The 22,541-nt window shown below is 40.4% G+C and overlaps 1 protein-coding gene across 1 annotated transcript in view; it reads left to right on the top strand.

Annotated features, from left to right (window-relative positions):
• The first annotated feature begins 8,631 nt into the window (after window positions 1–8,631).
• LOC128645331 (lactase/phlorizin hydrolase-like) overlaps window positions 8,632–22,541 on the top strand; it is a 107,615-nt gene continuing 93,705 nt past the window's right edge. The window contains exons 1-3 of the mRNA XM_053698253.1: window positions 8,632–8,992; window positions 10,711–10,972; window positions 13,601–13,891. Coding sequence (XP_053554228.1) covers window positions 8,694–8,992; window positions 10,711–10,972; window positions 13,601–13,891 — 852 coding nt within the window. The 5' untranslated portion in view covers window positions 8,632–8,693. The remainder of the gene's footprint in view (window positions 8,993–10,710; window positions 10,973–13,600; window positions 13,892–22,541) is intronic.

Raw genomic sequence — 22,541 nt, 5'->3', positions numbered from 1 at the left:
CCCTAAAAAATAACAAAGCCCCCCAAAATAAAAAAAGCCCTACCCTATTCTAAAATAAAAAGTAAACAGCTCTTTTGCCTTACCAGCCCTTAAAAGGGCCTTTTGCGGGGCATGCCCCAAAGTAAACAGCTCTTTTACCCCTAATCTAACACAAACCCCCCTTAAATAAACCTAACACTAAGCCCCTGAAGATCTCCCTACCTTATCTTCACCACGCCGGGTATCACCAATCCATCCAGAAGAGGGTCCGAAGTCTTCATCCTATCCGGCAAGAATAGGTCCAGAAGAGGCTCCGAAGTCTTCATCCTATCCGGCAAGAAGAGGAGATCCGGACCGGCAGACATCTTCATCCAGGTGGCGTCTTCTATCTTCATCCATCCGGCGCGGAGCAGGACCATCTTGAAGCAGCCGACGCGGATCCATCCTCTTCTTCCGGCGACTCCCGACGAATGAAGGTTCCTTTAAGGGACGTCATCCAAGATGGCGTCCCTCGAATTCCGATTGGCTGAAAGGATTCTATCAGCCAATCGGAATTAAGGTAGGAAAAATCTGATTGGCTGATTGAATCAGCCAATCAGATTCAAGTTCAATCCGATTGGCTGATCCAATCAGCCAATCAGATTGAGCTCACATTCTATTGGCTGTTCCGAACAGCCAATAGAATGCGAGCTCAATCTTAATGGCTGATTGGATCAGCCAATTGGATTGAACTTGAATCTGATTGGCTGATTCAATCAGCCAATCAGATTTTTCCTACCTTAATTCCAATTGGCTGATAGAATCCTATCAGCCAATCGGAATTCGAGGGACGCCATCTTGGATGACGTCCCTTAAAGGAACCTTCATTCGTCGGGAGTCGCCGGAAGAAGAGGATGGATCCGCGTCGGCTGCTTCAAGATGGTCCCGCTCCGCGCCGGATGGATGAAGATAGAAGGCGCCGCCTGGATGAAGATGTCTGCCAGTCCGGATCTCCTCTTCTTGCCGGATAGGATGAAGACTTCGGAGCCTCTTCTGGACCTCTTCTTGCCGGATAGGATGAAGACTTCGAACCCTCTTCTGGACGGATCGGTGATACCCGGCGTGGTGAAAATAAGGTAGGGAGATCTTCAGGGGCTTAGTGTTAGGTTTATTTAAGGGGGTTTGGGTTAGATTAGGGGTATGTGGGTGGTGGGTTGTAATGTTGGGGGGGTATTGTATGTTTTTTTTTACAGGCAAAAGAGCTGTTTACTTTGGGGCTGGTAAGGCAAAAGAGCTGTTTACTTTTTATTTTAGAATAAGGTAGGGCTTTTTTTATTTTGGGGGGCTTTGTTATTTTTTTAGGGGGCTTAGAGTAGGTGTAATTAGTTTAAAATTCTTGTAATCTTTTTTTATTTTTTGTAATTTAGTGTTTGTTTGTTTTTGTAATTTAGTTTAGTTGATTTAATTGTAGATAATTGTAGGTAGTTTATTTAATTAATTTATTGATAGTGTAGTGTTAGGTTTAATTGTAACTTAGGTTAGGATTTATTTTACAGGTAATTTAACTAGGTAGCTATTAAATAGTTAATAACTATTTAATAGCTATTGTACCTGGTTAAAATAAATACAAAGTTGCCTGTAAAATAAATATAAATCCTAAAATAGCTACAATATAATTAGTAGTTATATTGTAGCTATATTAGGGTTTATTTTACAGGTAAGTATTTAGCTTTAAATAGGATTAATTTATTTAATAAGATTAATTTTATTTTGTTAGATTTAAATTATATTTAAGTTAGGGGGGTGTTAGGGTTAGGGTTAGACTTAGCTTTAGAGGTTAATACATTTTTTAGAGTAGCGGTGAGGTCCGGTCGGCAGATTAGGGGTTAATACTTGAAGTTAGGTAGCGGCGATGTTAGGGAGGGCAGATTAGGGGTTAATACTATTTATTATAGGGTTTTTGAGGTGGGAGTGAGGCGGTTTAGGGGTTAATACATTTATTAGAGTAGCGGAGAGGTCCGGTCAGCAGATTAGGGGTTAATAAGTGTAGGTAGGTAGCGGCGACTTGGGGGGGGCAGATTAGGGGTTAATAAATATTATGTAGGTGTCGGCGATGTTAGGGGCAGCAGATTAGGGGTACATAGGGATAATGTAGGTTGCGGTGGTGTGCGGTCGGCAGATTAGGGGTTAAAAAATTTAATTATAGTGGAGGCGATGTGGGGGGGCCTCAGTTTAGGGGTACATAGGTAGTTTATGGGTGTTAGTGTACTTTAGAGCACAGTAGTTAAGAGCTTTATGAACCGGCGTTAGCCCATAAAGCTCTTAACTCCTGACTTTTTGCTGCGGCTGGAGTTTGGTCGTTAGTGTTCTAACGCTCACTTCAGCCAAGACTCTAAATACCGGCGTTAGAAAGATCCCATTGAAAAGATAGGATACGCAATTGGCGTAAGGGGATCTGTGGTATGGAAAAGTCGCGGCTGGAAAGTGAGCGTTAGACCCTTTCCTGACTGACTCTAAATACCAGCGGGCGGCCAAAACCAGCGTTAGGAGCCCTTAACGCTGGTTTGGGCGGCTAACGCAGAACTCTAAATCTAGGCGATTCTATCTGGTTTATTGGAATGTATGAAATAACGTGTATCTATGAGTTTAATGGACCTAGTGGCTTCCTCTGTGAGTATATGTCAAGCTCTTTGTTTTTTTGTTTTAAGAGTTGTGACGTTTTCTTCCATGTAGTAGCTGTCTCCCTCTCATTTATATCAAGTGTAAAGGAATTACAAAGCGCAACCTTAGTAGTAATTTAAGCTGTACCATAAGACAGCTTTTCCCCAAAAAACTGTCAGTGTATAATAGAGAAAAAAAGGGGGAGTAAGTACAGCGCTAAAAAAGCTTAAAAATTGCTACACCAATAAAGTGTCAATAAAGAATTTATTAATACGTTGCCATACACTTGGTAAAAAGTTAATAATGACTATCTAGTGCTATAGTGACCGGTCACACTAAAATTGATAGTTGGTATAGATATGTTTAAACCAGGTTAAAATAATAGCTTATGCTAAAAACAATGATCAAAAAACTATAATATAATATGCTGCTAAAATGATTAGAGATCTCTGTTAAAACAACAAGTCGGTATCATAAAAATGCTTAAAAGATACAAAGAATACCACCTATATCTATATATCATAGGAAACTGTTATGAATATCTCTTCGCTTCAGGGGTACAGATGGTGGTGTAGCAATTTTTAAGCTTTTTTAGCGCTGTACTTACTCCCCCTATTTTTCCCTCTCATTTAGTTGTCTGATTTCTGCTCTAAGGTTTGTTATTCTCGCCCTGTGAATTCTGGAAAAATTAAATAAAATTTTATTGTTTTAGTTAAAAAAAAAAAAAACAACTTAAACTATTATTATTAAGGTAATGGTTATTTTTATTTATTTAAATAAAACTATTTAAATTGTTAAAGGCAATCATTATTTTTCTCCTTCCAATAAAGTACAGCTGAAAAGTTGATCAAATAACCTATTAAAATAACCTATTAGACAGTTCACCTCCCAATAATTTAATTAATTTCAAAGATCTATCTAATAATATATAACCAAATCAGTAACAGTCTGATATAACCGGAAAAAAATCTAAAAATGTATTATTCTTAAAATGAAAACCATGATTTAAATTGATTTAAATGGGTCTTACTGACAAGTGATTGAAATTCGGCTAGATTACGAGTTTTGCATTATGGTGAAAAAGCAGTGTTATCAGGTTATAACGCTGCTTTTTCACTACCGCTGCTGTTAGGCAAATTGCGTAAAGTCTTTTTTCAATGGAATTTTCATGGCGCCAATATTACAAGCTTTTCCTGGGAGGCCAAAAAGTGAGCGGTAAACCCTATACCATCAAGATTCATAACGCATTCTAAAGTCAGTAGTTATGGGTTTTCCGCTACAACACTGTAACATAAAACTCGTAACTAAAGTGCTAAAAACTACACTAACACCCATAAACTACCTATTAACCCCTAAACCAAGGCCCTCCCGTATCGCAAAAACGAATATAAAATTATTAACCCCTAATCTGCCGCTCCGGAAATCGCCACCACTATAATGAACATATTAACCCCTAAACAGCCGTACTCCCGCATCGCAAACACTAGTTAAATAGTATTAACCCCTAATCTGTCGTCCCTAACATCGCCGCCACCTACCTACATTTATTAACCCCTAATCTGCCGCCCGAACGTCGCTTCAACCTACCTACCTACAATAATGAACCCCTAATCTGCCGCCCCTAACATCGCCACCACCTACCTACAATTATTAACCCCTAATCTGCTGCCCCTAACATCACCGCCACTTACCTACAATTATTAACCCCTAATCTGCTGCCTCTAACATCACCGCCACCTACCTACAATTATTAACCCCTAATCTGCCCCCCAACATAAACCACCTACCTACAATTATTAACCCCTAATCTGTCACCCCTAACATCGCTGCCACCTACCTACAATTATTAACCCCATAATCTGCCGCCCCTAACATCGCCACCACCTACCTACAATTATTAACCCCTAATCTGCCGCCCCCAACATCGCCGCCACTATACTAAATGTATTAACCCCTAAACCTGTCTAACCCTAACCCTAACACCCCCTAACTTAAATATAATTTAAATAAATCTAAAGAAAACCTACTATTAATAACTAAATAATTCCTATTTAAAACTAAATACTTACCTGTAAAATAAACCCTAAGCTAGTTACAATATAACTAATAGTTACATTGTATCTAGCTTAGGGTTTATTTTTATTTTACAGGAAAGTTTGTATTTATTTTAACTAGGTAGAATAGTTACTAAATAGTTATTAACTATTTAATAACTACCTAGCTAAAATAAATACAAATTTACCTAACTTGTCTTACACTAACACCTAACCTTACACTACAATTAAATAAATTACTTAAATTCAATTCAATTAAAGGACCAGTCAACACATTAGATTTGCATAATCAACAAATGCAAGATAACAAGACAATGCAATAGCACTTAGTCTGAACATCAAATGAGTCGTAGATTTTTTTATAACAAATTTCAAAGTTATGTATATTTCCACTCCCCTTGGACCATGTGATAGCAATCAGCCAATCACAAATGCATATACGTATAGTCTGTGAATTCTTGCACATGCTCAGTAGGATCTGGTGACTCAAAAATTGTAAATATAAAAGACTGTGCACATTTTTTTTAATGGAAGTAAATTGGAAAGTTGTTTAAAATTACATGCTGTATCGGAATCATGAAAATTTAATTTAACCTGAGTGTCCCTTTAACTAAATTAAATACAAATACCTAAATTACAAAAAAACAAACTAAATTACACAAAATAAAAAACAAATTACAAGATATTTAAACTAAATACACCAATTCTAATAGCCCTATCAAAATAAAAAAAGCCCCCCAAAATAAAAAAAAAAACCCAGCCTAAACTAAACTACCAATAGCCCTTAAAAGGGCCTTTTGCGGGGCATTGCCCCAAAGAAATCAGCTCTTTTACCTGTAAAAAAAAAATACAAACAACCCCCAACAGTAAAACCCACCACCCACGCAACCAACCCCCCAAATAAAACCCTAACTAAAAAATCCTAAGCTCCCCATTGCCCTGAAAAGGGCATTTGGATGGGCATTGCCCTTAAAAGGGAATTTAGCTCTATTGCTGCCCAAACCCTAATCTAAAACTAAAAGCCACCCAATAAACCAACGAAGCCGTGAGAAGTCCTCAACGAAGCGGCAAGAAGTCCTCAACGAAGCCGGGAGAAGTCTTTATCCAAGCCGGGAGAAGCGGTCCTCCAGATGGGCAGAAGTCTTCATCCAGACAGCATCTTCTATCTTCATCCATCCAGCGCGGAGCGGGTCCATCTTCAAGACATCTGGTGTGGAGCATCCTCTTCTTCCGACTACTCCCAACGAATGAAGGTTCCTTTAAGTGACGTCATCCAAGATGGCATCCCTTAGATTCCGATTGGCTGATAGAATTCTATCAGCCAATCGGAATTAAGGTTGAAAAAATCCTATTGGCTGATGCAATCAGCTAATAGGATTGAACTTCAATCCTATTTGCTGATCCAATCAGCCAATAGGATTGAGCTTGCATTCTATTGGCTGATTGGAACAGCCAATAGAATGCAAGCTCAATCCTATTGGTTAAGTGGATCAGCCAATAGGATTGAAGGCAGCGCCCCACAAAAGGCCCTTTTAAGGGCTATTGGTAGTTTAGTTTAGGCTAGGGTTTTTTTTTATTTTGGGGGGCTTTATTTTTATTTTGATAGGGCTATTAGATTAGGTGTAATTAGTTTAAATATCTTGTCATTTGTTTTTTATTTTGTGTAATTTAGTGTTTGTTTTTTTATAATTTAGGTATTTGTATTTAATTTAGTTAATTGAATTTAATTTAGGTAATTTATTTAATTGTAGTGTAAGGTGAGGTGTTAGTGTAACACAGGTTAGGTTTTATTTTAAAGGTAAATTTGTATTTATTTTAGCTAGATAGTTATTAAATAGTTAATAACTATTTAGTAACTATTCTACCTAGTTAAAATAAATACAAACTTGCCTGTAAAAAATAAATAAATCCTAAGCTAGATACAATGTAACTATTAGTTATATTGTAGCTACCTTAGGGTTTATTTTACAGGTAAGTATTTAGTTTTAAATAGGAATTATTTAGTTATTGATAGTAGGTTTTCTTTAGATTTATTTAAATTATATTTAAGTTAGGGGGTGTTAGGGTTAGACTTAGGTTTAGGGGTTTATACATTTAGTATAGTGGCGACGACGTTGGGGGCGGCAGATTACGGGGTTAATAATTGTAGGTAGGTGGTGGCGATGTTAGGGACGGCAGATTAGGGGTTAATAATTGTAGGTAGGTGGTAACGATGTTAGGGGCGGCAGATTAGGGGTTTATAATATTTAACTAATGTTTGTGATGCCGGAGTGTGGCAGTTTAGGGGTTAATATGTTTATTATAGTGATGGCGATGACCGGAGTGGCAGATTAAGGGTTAATAAGTATCATGTAGGTGTCGGCAATGTCGGGGGCGGCAGATTAGGGGTTAATAAATGTAAGATTAGGGGTGTTTAGACTCGGGGTTCATGTTAGGGTGTTAGGTGTAAACATAAATTTAGTTTCCCCATAGGAATCAATGGGGCTGCGTTACGGAGCTTTATGCTGCTTTTTTGCAGGTACTAGACTTTTTTTCAGCCGGCTCTCCCCCTTGATGTCTATGGGGAAATCGTGCATGAGCACGTACAACCAGCTCACCGCTGACTTAAGCAACGCTGGTATTGGAGTGCGGTATGGAGCACAAGTTTGCTCTACGCTCACTTTTTGTCTTTTAACGCCGGGTTTATAAAAACCTGCAATACCAGCGCTATAGGGAAGTGAGCGGTGACGATAACGTGCAAGTTAGCACCGCACCCCCTCATACAGCAAAACTCGTAATCTAGCCGATTGTTATTTAAATCATGATTTAAATCAATTTTATTTAAAACAAATCCACCCTGATTTAATTTAAATCTTTTTAGTTAGTGTAACTTATATCTGTTCTATTAGATACAGCAAAGCTATAAACAAATTGGTGAGTGTGCCTTGCTACAAGATACAGTGTGTGTTGACATGGACATTTCTTTTAATAATATAATAATAATAATAATAATAATAATAATAATAATAATAATAATAATAACTAGTATTTATATAGCGCCTTTCGCCCAATGGGTCTCAAATCGCTTTTTCAGCTGAATAGTAATAGTTGTTATTATTACCCAATTTATTTTACAGCAGGTTTAGAACTACAACCCATGCAAGAATATAACCTATTTAAATAAGCACTAAAGTTTTAAACAACCTATTTTAAGTATTTTGTTTGCAAGAACTAAAGTTAAAATGATGCAGACATACTGCAGGTGGGGTCTATTCTCTAGCGCCTTGTGTGTTTGTATATTGAGCATTGCCTTTATGTTGGAACAACTTAAAAAACATGAAAACAAATGACGCTTCATAGTTTTGCACATTCTTAAAAGCAACCTGATAAGTCACCTAGCCACTTAAGATATCCTTTGTATTACATGCTGAAGAGTTGATGTATTATTTGTTATCTTTAGTTAAGAATTCATTATTTATGTAACGAAAAATGCGTGCTCTAAAAATGATAGACTTAATATTTATTTAAGTTGTTTTTATTTCTTTTTTCTATTTGAACAAGAAATTTACTTATTTTGAAACACCAAAATAAATACTTGTATGTTTGTCCAATAAAATGTCGTACATCCTCCTTTCCTTTTCTATAGATATTACTGATTCAGTATTTATATTATTCAAAAATAATGATACAATTGCAATGTTTACAGCCATCAAGAATGACAATGTGTCTGTACATTCATACATGGTACGTTCCCTTCTGGATGGTTTTGAAGGTAAACATGGTTATGGACAGAGGTTTGGTTTACACTATGTAGATTTTGAAGATGGAAACAGACCACGAATTCCCAAAAAATCAGCATTTACATATTCCAATATAGTTGAAAACAATGGCTTCTCAAAGACAAAGTCAGAGCATGTTTTACCTTCAAGAGTCAAATGGCCTAATGCCAAAAAGCTAACTCCCCTGCCAGCATCTGAGGTTCCTTCTAAAGCAAAGATTGTATGGGAAAAATTCTCTGGACAAACTGCTTTTGAAAGAGATATGTATTTACGTGACTCATTTCCAGAAGATTTTAAATGGGGGGTTTCAACCTCTGCATATCAAATTGAGGGAGGATGGGATGCTGATGGTAAAGGGCCTAGCACATGGGACACATTTACACATGTTCCTGGGAACATTTATAATAATGACAATGGAGATATTGCTTGTGACAGTTATCATCAACTGGATGCTGATCTGTACATGCTAAGGGCCTTAGGAGTGTCAAGCTACAGGTTCTCCTTGTCTTGGTCTCGCATTTTTCCAACTGGAAATGGCACAGTCAATGACAAAGGTGTTGAGTATTACAACAGACTTATTGATGGTTTAATGTCAAATAACATATCTCCAATGGTGACACTCTACCACTTTGACTTACCTCAAAAACTCCAGGATATAGGAGGGTGGGAGAATGATGCAGTACTTGATGCATTTCATAACTATGCAGAGTTCTGTTTCCAGACATTTGGGGACAGGGTTAAGTTTTGGATGACCTTTAACCAGCCTCACAGTATAGTAACAGCTGGCTATGGTCTGGGTTTGTTTCCACCAAACGTTAAAGATGACCCAGGCTCTGCTCCTTATAGAGTTGCTCACCGCCTACTGAAAGTCCATGCAAGGATTTATCATACATATGATGAGAAATATCGAAAGACCCAAAGTGGGATTATCTCTCTGAGCCTCAACACAGAATGGGTAGAACCCAAAAATCACAATCAACCAAAAGATGTGGAAGCTGCTGACCGTTACCTGCAGTCAACACTAGGGTGGTTTGCACACCCAATCTTTAAAACTGGTGATTACCCTGATGTCATGAAATGGCAAATTGCAAATAAGAGTGACCTTCAAAAGCTACCATTATCCAGACTGCCCAGTTTTACAAAAGAGGAGAGAGACTTCATTCAAGGAACTGCTGATGTTTTTTGTATAAACATTTACACCACAAAAATAGTGCAACACAAACCAAGCAAAACAAATCCAGCCTCTTTTGATGCAGATTTAGATATTATGGAAGAATTTGACACAAACTGGCCAACAACGGCTGTTAAAGAACATCGAGCTGTGGCATGGGGGCTAAGAAGGCTACTTAATTGGGTGAAAGAGGAGTATGGAGACATTCCAATTTATATAACAGAGAATGGAGTTGCCACAGGCAGTTCAAATGATTTTGATGACATAGAGCGCATATTTTTCTATAAAACCTACATTGATGAAGCCTTGAAAGGTAAGAAGACATACAATGTAAGCAGCAAAAAAAGCATAATCAATTAAAAGTGTTAAATTTGTTTTTATTGATACATTATGACAGAGTTTGAATCAGCACCTATGTTTGGTCCCATGTTAACCTCAGTTGGTGAGGGTACACTGCTTACTACAAACATCTTACATGTAATGAGATAACTGGGTGATATTTCCTCATTATCAGAGCAACACTTAACAAAATACATTTCAAAATCTTGGCTTCGGAAAGGAACCAGCAGACCCTTCCACTAGAATTAATATACCTCTTTCCAAGTCCCCAAGGACATGTTTTTGAAAACACTATTAAATGAGTCTAAAATTACTATGCAAAATTAATCAATTTATCTGTTAATAATTAGCACTCCTACAAAGCCCACCTGTTAATCTATCCTTAACTGGCCAGCAAGCTGTTTCATATTCTAAAGTTAACTACTTATGTGTCATGCTAAAAGCTTGTTAACTCTAGAATATTAAAGATTACCCAGAATTTGTACAATGATATTATATTTTTATTTCATTCCATGGTGCGGTGAACACATTTTACAAATATTTTTATTAGAAATAGATACATATTATATTTTATTTTTGTCAAAATACATTAAAAAAATCTACATATAGACACATACCTAGAAACACATTTAGATTCACAAGGATTGGTAGAAGGAGTGGTGTACGATTGTGTGGTGCCAAATAAAAAAATTACTTGAGGTCCATATTGTGGTCCTTGGGTATTAGGCTATACCAGTATTTCTAACATTTTCTTCTGTTCAGCTTCCAGGATAGATGGAGTGAATCTTAAAGGATACACTGCCTGGTCTCTAATGGATACCTTTGAATGGAACTCTGGATATAGTGTGAGGTTTGGCTTGCATCATGTGAACTTCATAAATCCCAGCAGACCAAGAACACCGAAACGCTCTGCAATTTATTATGCATCAGTTATTCATAACAACGGAATACCAATGGAGAAAGAGGAAGAGTTCTTATATGGAGAGTTCCACAAAGGCTTTGCTTGGGGTGTTGCATCTTCATCTTATCAGGTTTGATGCCACAGACAGGGACAAGGAGAATTGTTTATTACATATATACTGTAGTTTAACATGCGTTTCATTCAGAAGATAAATTAGAATTAAGCTGAGAAAATATTTAACTTAATATTTCTTCATAGATTGTATGACCCCATTCACTTATGAAACAGAATATTATAACACTTTTGTGTTTTCTGATGTGCATACAAAACATAGTTAAACATTGTTTTATTATTATTATTGTTGTTGTTATTTTTATTGTTATTATGTGTATTTATTTGTGTTGTTATATTAGTGAAATGTAACTTTTACTTGATCTTAATCAGGATATTTATTACTGTTACTTGGCCTGTGCCTAACGTAGCAGGATTTAAGGGGCAGCATATTTTTAAGGGTAAATTCTATGGCACTTCCTACTCAAACCTTTGCTAAGGGCCAGATTACAAGTCGAGTGCAAAATATCCCTTTTGCGAAAGAGATATTTGCGCTCCACTGAGTAATACCTGTGCACATGCAAGCTCACGTTCATATTGCATGGAAGCTTTGTGCTCACAAGAGCGCGCTTCCATAGGCTCTAATGGTAGCCTTGTTCTGATACACGGCACAGAACCTAAGTGCAGCAAAAGGGGTAAGTAGTGCAGTGATGTCCAGCAATTTTAAATATCTATGTATATGACTATATACACATACTCCACTGAGTAATACCAGCGAACGCTAATGTGCACTAGTATTACAAGTTGAGCGCAAAGTGAAAATGCTTCCATAGGCTCCAATGGTAGCCTTGTTCTGATGCCATTATACACGGCACAGAAGTGCAGCCAAGGGGGTAAGTAGCGTAGCGATGGCCTGCAATTTTATATATTTATGTGTTAATATGTGTATATACTCATATTATCACATAAACATATATGTATGTATAGAAGCATATACATATATATTTACAGGGAACACACAGTTCCCATAGACTGTTATGTAAAGGCACTTTTCAGTGCCCTTTTTTTTCTAACATCCCACATCCACTACTCTTTACCCCTTAAAACTGCCTAGTACAGTATTTTTTTTTATGGAAAAAAAAATTATAATTTTTTTTCATAAAAAAAAAAAAGAACCTCTATTTTGAAAGCATTTGGGGCATGTTTAGAAAAATAACCAGAGATCTAGTCTCTGGTTAATTTTCTTAGCGCTAATTGCTACTGTGAACTTGTGGTTGTTTATTGCACATCTGCAAACAGATACATTTGCTTGTTTGCGGGAGCGCAATAAATTAGCACTCCATTTCTAATCTAGGCCTCAATGTTTTATTTGTTAAATAGCTACAAATCAATGATCCCTGAGTGTGAGAAATAAAGGAGGCAAATATAAGCTATCGGTATATGGAATATAGAGAGATCCACTAGGGACTCACTAATACCAATATTAAGAGGGTGGGTGCAAACAAACTTAAATACACATCTATAAGAATAATACTGTTAACACATAAGTTCCGATTGAAATGAATATCCACAGTCAAATCAGTATTTTTGGTTAAAAGCACAAATATGCTAGTCAGGCGTGCAGGGACATCAGAGCCACTAGGCTTGCTCCACTCATGGGATAACAGTGACGACCTCTTCATTATTCGCTGTATGCTACAACAGGCGTATGGACTCACTTTAGCTTTCCACTGCTAGATCCGCCTAGGGGCTGCCAAGCATAACCCTCTTTGGCCTCTGTGGTTCATCTGTCCGGGTACAAATACAAAGAGAGCTGAGATTAGCAGAAGGGTGGTCAATCAGCAGGGTCAGTAACAGCTGGCAGGAGTGCAGCAAAATCATAATTCAAATAACAGTCTAGTTCAGACTGAGGTCAGCAACATTTAGGCAAAGTAACAAGGCAGAATCAGTAGCCAAATAGCAATGTCAGTTTCAGGCAGAGGTCAGCGACACACTGGCAAAGTATCAAAGAAGAATCATTAGGCAAACGGATGGTCAGGAACAAAGCAGGAGTTCAAACATAAATCCACAGAAGCCATGACAGCAGGCCCAGAACACAGTCTATCAACAGGCCGGTAACATTGCAGGACATGGTGCGTTTGGGGAGGCAGCAGATTTTCCAGTGCCAAGTGCAGCCTAAAACTAAATAAACCACTACTTTAAAAGGACATTAAATGGAAATTAAACCCCCCAATTTATCATGATTCAGATAGAACATACAATTTTAAACAACTTTCCAAGTCTGTACTCAATTTTGGTTCATTCTCTTGGTATTTTTGTCTTGAAGAAGCAGCAATCCACTACTGGGAGCTAGCTGAGATAATCAGGTGAGCCAATAACAAGAGGCAATTGTGCATCCACCAATGAGTAGGTAGCTCCCAGCTCCTGAGTGTTGCTAGTTATGCTTTTTGAGAAAGAATACATAAAGAACCAATCAAATTAGATAATAGAAGTAAATTGGAAAGTTGTTTAAATTTGTATGTTCTGTCTGAATCATGAAGGAAAAAATGTGGATTTCATGTCCTTTTAAGATAATGAAATAATTCTTTAAAACAAAGTATGGAGATCACATGGTTTCAAGTGAACACATTTATAGATCAGTTTATCTGGAAAAGGAGTGACCATACCATAAAAAAGAATTGAATGTTTATATCTCTCCTTATGACAGATTGAGGGTGCCTGGAGGACAGATGGAAAAGGACTGAGCATCTGGGATCAGTTTTCACACTCCCCAGACACAATTGAAAATAATGACAATGGAGATGTTGCCTGTAACAGCTACAACAGACTAGAGCAAGATGTGGCACTGCTTAAGGAACTCAAGGTGACGCACTACCGATTTTCTATCTCCTGGCCAAGGGTTCTCCCTGATGGAACTGTTAAAACTGTCAATGAGATTGGGCTGAATTACTACATCCGATTGGTTGATGCCCTCCTAGCTGCCAATATCACTCCCCAGGTAATTATTTCTCTCTCTAAGAACAATTACTTTATATAGCTACTTTTTGTACATCCAATGTAAACTTTATGGTATTCATGCAAAATGCTCTGCTTGTAACATTAATACTGACACAAAACGTTATCCAACATTCTACCATACTCATGAATACACTCTGTGGCTTAGATTTCAATGGTGCACTATTAATCTTGTATTTCAAGTCAATAGTAAAACAGAATTACCAAAGAATGTTTAGCACAGCAAAAATTGTGAGTTATTTGTTGTGTATGTGTGTGGGTATATATAATCTGTTCTTCTGCAAATCTCAACAGTTTGTGGTGCACTGTCTCCTGTGACAGCATAAAAGCACTGCATGCAGGGAGAGGTGCGCTGTCTCCTGTGACAGTATAAAAGCACTGCATGCAGGGAGAGGTGTGCTGTCTCCTGTGACAGTATAAAAGCACTGCATGCAGGGAGAGGTGTGCTGTCTCCTGTGACAGCATAAAAGCACTGCATGCAGGGAGAGGTGTGCTGTCTCCTGTGACAGTATAAAAGCACTGAATGCAGGGAGAGGTACACTGTCTCCTGTGACAGTATAAAAGCACTGCATGCAGGGAGAGGTGTGCTGTCTCCTGTGACAGTATAAAAGCACTGCATGCAGGGAGAGGTACACTGTCTCCTGTGACAGCATAAAAGCACTGCATGCAGGGAGAGGTGTGCTGTCTCCTGTGACAGTATAAAAGCACTGAATGCAGGGAGAGGTGCGCTGTCTCCTGTGACAGTATAAAAGCACTGAATGCAGGGAGAGGTGCGCTGTCTCCTGTGACAGTATAAAAGCACTGCATGCAGGGAGAGGTACACTGTCTCCTGTGACAGTATAAAAGCACTGCAAGCAGGGAGAGGTACACTTTCTCCTGTGACAGTATAAAAGCACTGAATGCAGGGAGAGGTGCGCTGTCTCCTGTGACAGTATAAAAGCACTGAATGCAGGGAGAGGTGCGCTGTCTCCTGTGACAATATAAAATCACTGCATGCAGGGAGAGGTGCACTTTCTCCTGTGACAGTATAAAAGCACTGCATGCAGGGAGAGGTGCACTTTCTCCTGTGACAGTATAAAAGCACTGCATGCAGGGAGAGGTACACTGTCGCCGGTATTTTTAAACGGTACCGGCGTCGTACTGTTTTACTCTCAGGCAGAAATTAGAAGAATTCTGCCTGGAGGTTTGATGATCTTAGCAGTTTGTAACTAAGGTCCATTGCTGTTCTCACACATAACTGAAGAATATGGGAAAACTTCAGTTGGGGGAACGGTCTGCAGATTACCTGCTTTGAGGTATGTTCAGTATTTTTATTTCTAGAGAGATGAATAAGTTCTAGAAAATGCTGACAGAGCCTTGTGTATTTGAGGTAAGCCTGATGCAGTGATTTAACAGCGACTGGGATCATGCTTACAAAACAGGGTAATACTCATGTTAATATTCATATTACTTAGTGACAAAATGTTTACATGATTTCATAAATAGGACGTTTTTTTTCTGAGGGAGATAAGTCTTTATTTGGGGCCTAGTTTCCACATGGCTAGTCAGATACTCCCAGGAGTATTTTCTTAAGGCCCCTCTGACATCCAGTACATGGTGGGAGGGGCCTATTTTAGCACTCTAAGTGCGCAGTTTTAATTCAGACTCCTGTGACAGCATAAAAGCACTGAATGCAGGGAGAGGTACACTTTCTCCTGTGACAGTATAAAAGCACTGCATGCAGGGAGAGGTACACTGTCTCCTGTGACAGTATAAAAGCACTGCATGCAGGGAGAGGTGCACTTTCTCCTGTGACAGTATAAAAGCACTGCATGCAGGGAGAGGTGCACTGTCTCCTGTGACAGTATAAAGCACTGCATGCAGGGAGAGGTGCACTGTCTCCTGTAACAGTATAAAAGCAAGTGCAGGGAGAGGTGCACTTTCTCCTGTGACAGTATAAAAGCACTGAATGCAGGGAGAGGTACACTGTCTCCTGTGACAGTATAAAAGCACTGAATGCAGGGAGAGGTGCACTGTCTCCTGTGACAGTATAAAAGCACTGCATGCAGGGAGAGGTGCACTGTCTCCTGTGACAGTATAAAAGCACTGCATGCAGGGAGAGGTGCGCTGTCTCCTGTGACAGTATAAAAGCACTGCATGCAGGGAGAGGTGCACTGTCACCTGTGACAGTATAAAAGCACTGCATGCAGGGAGAGGTGCACTGTCTCCTGTGACAGTATAAAAGCACTGCATGCAGGGAGAGGTGCACTGTCTCCTGTGACAGTATAAAAGCACTGCATGCAGGGAGAGGTGCACTGTCACCTGTGACAGTATAAAAGCACTGCATGCAGGGAGAGGTGCACTGTCTCCTGTGACAGTATAAAAGCACTGCATGCAGGGAAAGGTACACTGTCTCCTGTGACAGTATAAAAGCTATGCAAACAGGGAGAGGTGCACTTTCTCCTGTGGCAGTATAAAAGCACTGCATGCAGGGAGAGGTGCACTGTGTCCTGTGACAGTATAAAAGCACTGCATGCAGGGAGAGGTGTGCTGTCTCCTGTGACAGTATAAAAGCACTGAATGCAGGGAGAGGTGCACTGTCTCCTGTGACAGTATAAAAGCACTGCATGCAGGGAAAGGTACACTGTCTCCTGTGACAGTATAAAAGCACTGCATGCAGGGAGAGGTGCACTGTCTCCTGTGACAGTATAAAAGCACTGCATGCAGGGAGAGGTGCACTGTCTCCTGTGACAGTATAAAAGCTATGCAAACAGGGAGAGGTGCACTTTCTCCTGTGGCAGTATAAAAGCACTGCATGCAGGGAAAGGTACACTGTCTCCTGTGACAGTATAAAAGCACTGCATGCAGGGAAAGGTACACTGTCTCCTGTGACAGTATAAAAGCTATGCAAACAGGGAGAGGTGCACTGTGTCCTGTGACAGTATAAAAGCACTGCATGCAGGGAGAGGTGCACTGTCTCCTGTGACAGTATAAAGCACTGCATGCAGGGAGAGGTGCACTGTCTCCTGTGACAGTATAAAAGCACTGCATGCAGGGAGAGGTGCACTGTCTCCTGTGATAGTATAAAAGCTATGCAAACAGGGAGAGGTGCACTTTCTCCTGTGGCAGTATAAAAGCACTGCATGCAGGGAGAGGTGCACTGTGTCCTGTGACAGTATAAAAGCACTGCATGCAGGGAGAGGTGCACTGTGTCCTGTGACAGTATAAAAGCACTGCATGCAGGGAGAGGTGCACTGTCTCCTGTGACAGCATAAAAGCACTGTATGCAGATAAGGGTGCACTGTCAAACACAAATTGTAAACTACATGATTTTGAACCTTCATATCTGAGAATAATTTTGCAATGAAAACTGCAGCTTTATTTTGTCAAATGAGTACAGAGTTTTATGTTTATTCATTTCACTGAATTCTCTGTGACCAGAACAAAATAATTACTGCTAACCAATCACAAACTAATATTCAGATATGGGCCTCTATTTATCAAGCCGTCAACCGCAAATACGCTGGAATTCCGCAGCGTATTTGTGGCGAGCCTGATTCGCCTTAGTTATCAAGCCCTACAGACTGGCAAAAGTAGAATTTAGTGACGTAACCTACGATCCGCCGGACTCAGTCTGACACAGATCGATGCTTATGTCACTCCAGATGTGCCGAACGCAAGTTCGGCACAATCTGACTACTTTTGGAACTTATCAAATATTCCGCTCCCGGAGCCCGCCGAGACTAAATAAAATGTTTAACCACTAAACCGCCGCTCCCGGAGCCCACCGCCACCTACATTACATTTATTAACCCCCTATCCTGCCCCCCTATACCGCTGCCACCTATATTAAACTTATTAACCCCTATCCTGCCCCCCCTATACCGCCACCACCTATATTAAACTTATTAACCGCTATCCTGCCCCCCTATACCGCCACCACCTATATTAAACTTATTAACCCCTATCCTGCCCCTCCTACACCGCTGCCACCTATATTAAACTTATTAACCCCTATCCTGCCCCCCTACACCGCTGCCACCTATATTAAACTTATTAACCCTTATCCTGCCCCCCCACACCTCCGCCACCTATATTAAACTTATTAACCCCTATCCTGCCCCCCCACACCGCCGCCACCTATATTAAACTTATTAACCCCTAAACCTAAGTCTAACACTAACACCCCCCTAACTTAAATATTATTTAAATAAATCTAAATAAATATTACTATTATTAACTAAATTATTCCTATTTAAAACTAAATACTTACCTAAGATAGCTACAATATAACTAATAATTATATTGTAGCTATTTTAGGATTTATTTTTATTTTACAGGCAAGTTTGTATTTATTTCTCTTGTAAGGTGTATCCAGTCCACGGGTTCATCCATTACTTGTGGGATATTCTGCTTCCCAACAGGAAGTTGCAAGAAGACACCCACAGCAGAGCTGTCCATATAGCTCCTCCCCTAACTGCCACCCCCAGTCATTCTCTTGCAACTCTCGACAAGAAACGAAGTATCAAGAGATATGTGGTGACTTAGTGTAGTTTTACCTTCAATCAAGAGTTTGTTATTTTTAAACGGTACCGGCGTCGTACTGTTTTACTCTCAGGCAGAAATTAGAAGAATTCTGCCTGGAGGTTTGATGATCTTAGCAGTTTGTAACTAAGGTCCATTGCTGTTCTCACACATAACTGAAGAATATGGGAAAACTTCAGTTGGGGGAACGGTCTGCAGATTACCTGCTTTGAGGTATGTTCAGTATTTTTATTTCTAGAGAGATGAATAAGTTCTAGAAAATGCTGACAGAGCCTTGTGTATTTGAGGTAAGCCTGATGCAGTGATTTAACAGAGACTGGGATCATGCTTACAAAACAGGGTAATACTCATGTTAATATTCATATTACTTAGTGACAAAATGTTTACATGATTTCATAAATAGGACGTTTTTTTTCTGAGGGAGATAAGTCTTTATTTGGGGCCTAGTTTCCACATGGCTAGTCAGATACTCCCAGGAGTATTTTCTTAAGGCCCCTCTGACATCCAGTACATGGTGGGAGGGGCCTATTTTAGCACTCTAACTGCGCAGTTTTAATTCAGACTGAGACATCCAGCTTCCCTAGAGGAGTCCTCTGGCATCTGAGGACCATTTCAAAGGGGTTATTTCTGCACAAAATTGTATTTGAGGGCAGGTAGGAGCCTCAGCAGAGGTGTGGCAAGGTGCTCAATTTACTTTTAACGATTTTTAACGTTTTTCAATCCGGTTTGGGGCCTAAGGGGTTAATCATCCATTTGCAAGTGGGTGCAATGTTGCTTTAGTCCCTTACACACACTGTAAAAATGTCAAAGACTTTACTGTATTTTTACACTGTTTTGCAGTTTAAGTGCTAGTTTTTTTCTCTTAAAGGCACAGTAACGTTTTTGTTTAATTGCTGTTTCACCTTTATTAAAGTGTTTTCCAAGCTTGCTTGTCTCATTACTAGTCTGTTAAACATGTCTGACATAGAGGAAACTCCTTGTTCAATATGTTTGGAAGCCATGGTGGAACCCCCTCTTAGAATGTGTACCAAATGTACTGAAATCTCTATAAACTATAAAGACCATATTATGGCGCTTAAAGATTTATCTCCAGGGGATTCCCTGACTGAAAAGAGGGAGATTATGCCATCTAACTCTCCCCATGTGTCAGAACCTATAACTCCCGCTCAAGTGATGCCAAGTACATCTAGCGCGTCTAATTCTTTTACCTTACAGGACATGGCGGCAGTTATGAATGTTACCCTTTCAGAGGTATTCTCCAAACTGCCAGGGCTACAAGGAAAGCGAGACAGCTCTGGGGCTAGAACAAATACAGAGCTTTCTGATGTTTTAATGCCTGTGTCCGATATACCCTCACAATACTCAGAAGCCGAGGCAGGTGAGCTTCTATCTGTGGGTGACATTTCAGACTCAGGGAAGGCGTTACTTCAGTCTGATTCTGAAATGACAGCGTTTAAATTTAAGCTTGAACACCTCCGCTTATTGCTTAGGGAGGTCTTAGCGACTCTGGATGACTGTGACCCCATTGTGGTTCCAGAGAAATTGTGTAAAATGGACGAATACTTTGCTGTGCATGTTTACACTGATGTTTTTCCAGTCCCTAAGAGGTTTTCGGAAATTATTACTAAGGAATGGGATAGACCAGGTGTGCCGTTCTCTCCCCCTCCTGCTTTCAAAAAGATGTTTCCCATAGATGCCACCATATGGGACTCGTGGCAGACGGTTCCTAAGGTGGAGGGAGCAGTCTCTACCCTAGCTAAGTGTACAACTAACCCCGTCGAGGACAGTTGTGCTTTCCTAGATCCTATGGATAAAAAATTGGAGGGTCTCCTTAAGAAAATTTTTATACATCAAGGTTTTATTCTACAGCCTCTTGCATGCATTACCCCAGTTACTGCTGCAGCAGCTTTTTGGTTTGAGTCTCTTGAGGAGGCTCTACAGGTGGAGACCCCATTAGACGATATTCTAGACAGGATTAAAGCTCTTAAGTTAGCTAACTCCTTTATTTCTGACGCCATTTTTCATTTAGCCAAGCTAACGGCTAAGAATACAGGTTTTGCCATTTTGGCGTGTAGGGCGCTATGGCTTAAGTCCTGGTCAGCAGAAGTTACTTCAAAGTCTAAGCTTCTTAACATCCCCTTCAAGGGACAGACCCTATTCGGGCCCGGTCTAAAGGAGATCATTTCTGATATTACTGGAGGAAAAGGTTACGCCCTTCCTCAGGATCGGTCCAATAAGTTAAGGACCAAACAGAATAATTTTCATTCCTTTCAAAACTTCAAGAGTGGCGCAGCTTCGGTTTCCTCTAATGCAAAACAAGAGGGAAATTTTGCCCTGTCCAAACCAGTCTGGAGACCTAACCAGGCTTGGAACAAGGGGAAGCAGGCCAAGAAACCTGCGGCTGCCTCTAAGACAGTATGAAGGAGTAGCCCCCGATCCGGGACCGGATCTAGTGGGGGGCAGACTTTCTCTCTTCGCCCAGGCCTGGGCAAGAGATGTCCAGGATCCCTGGGCGTTAGAGATTGTTTCCCAGGGATATCTTCTGGACTTCAAAGCTTCATCTCCAACGGGGAGATTTCATCTCTCACAATTATCTGTAAACCAGATAAAGAGAGAGGCATTCCTATGTTTTTTTCAAGACCTACTGGTTATGGGAGTGTTCCACCCAGTTCCAAGGGAGGAACAGGGGCAGGGCTTCTATTCAAATCTGTTTATAGTTCCCAAAAAAGAGGGAACTTTCAGACCAATCTTGGATCTTAAGATCCTAAACAAATTTCTCAGGGTCCCATCCTTCAAGATGGAGACTATCCGAACCATCCTCCCTATGATCCAGGAGGGTCAATATATGACTACCGTGGACTTAAAGGATGCTTATCTCCACATTCCGATTCACAGAGATCATCATCAGTTCCTCAGGTTCGCCTTCTTAGACAGGCATTACCATTTTGTGGCTCTTCCCTTCAGGTTAGCCACGGCACCAAGAATCTTTACGAAGGTTCTAGGGTCCCTACTGGCGGTTCTAAGGCCACGGTGCATAGCGGTGGCTCCTTACCTAGACGACATTCTGATACAGGCGTCGACTTTTCAAATCGCCAAGTCCCATACGGACATTGTTCTGGCCTTTCTGAGGTCTCACGGGTGGAAGGTTCTCTCTCCCCTCTCACAAGAGTTTCCTTCCTAGGAACACTGATAGATTCAGTAGAAATGAAAATTTTTCTGACAGAGGTCAGGTTATCAAAGCTTCTAACTTCCTGCCGTGCTCTTCATTCCACTTCTCGGCCATCAGTGGCTCAGTGTATGGAAGTAATCGGCCTAATGGTAGCGGCAATGGACATAGTTCCGTTTGCCCGCCTACATCTCAGACCACTGCAACTTTGCATGCTCAATCAGTGGAATGGGGATTACACAGATTTGTCCCCTCTGCTAAATCTGGATCAAGAGACCAGGGATTCTCTTCTCTGGTGGTTATCTCGGGTCCATCTGTCCAGGGGAATGAGTTTCCACAGGCCAGAGTGGACTATAGTGATGACAGATGCCAGCCTTCTGGGCTGGGGCGCAGTCTGGAACTCCCTGAAGGCTCAGGGTTCATGGACTCAGGAGGAAGCCCTCCTTCTGATAAACATTCTGGAACTGAGAGCGATATTCAATGCTCTTCAGGCTTGGCCTCAGCTAGCTGCGGTCAGGTTCATCAGATTTCAGTCGGACAATATCACGACTGTAGCCTATATCAACCATCAGGGGGGAACAAGAAGCCCCCTGGCAATGTTGAAGGTTTCAAAGATAATTCTATGGGCAGAGGTTCACTCTTGCCATCTCTCAGCTATCCATATCCCAGGAGTAGAGAACTGGGAGGCGGATTTTCATTTTTGGCAGACTTTTCATCCGGGGGAGTGGGAGCTCCATCTGGAGGTATTTGCCCAGCTGGTTCAACTATGGGGCAAACCAGAACTGGATCTAATGGCGTCTAGTCAGAACACCAAGCTTCCTTGTTACGGGTCCAGGTCTAGCAGTGCCCTGGTCCTTCAGCTTGGCTTATGTGTTCCCACCATTTCCTTTCCTCCCTCGTCTAATTGCCAAGATCAAGCAGGAGAGAGCTTCAGTGATTTTGA

The sequence above is a fragment of the Bombina bombina genome, chromosome 1, assembly GCF_027579735.1.
Source record: "Bombina bombina isolate aBomBom1 chromosome 1, aBomBom1.pri, whole genome shotgun sequence".
Lineage (NCBI taxonomy): Eukaryota > Metazoa > Chordata > Amphibia > Anura > Bombinatoridae > Bombina > Bombina bombina.
Note: the sequence above shows the minus strand (reverse complement) of the source record. Positions and strands in the feature narration are given on the sequence as shown.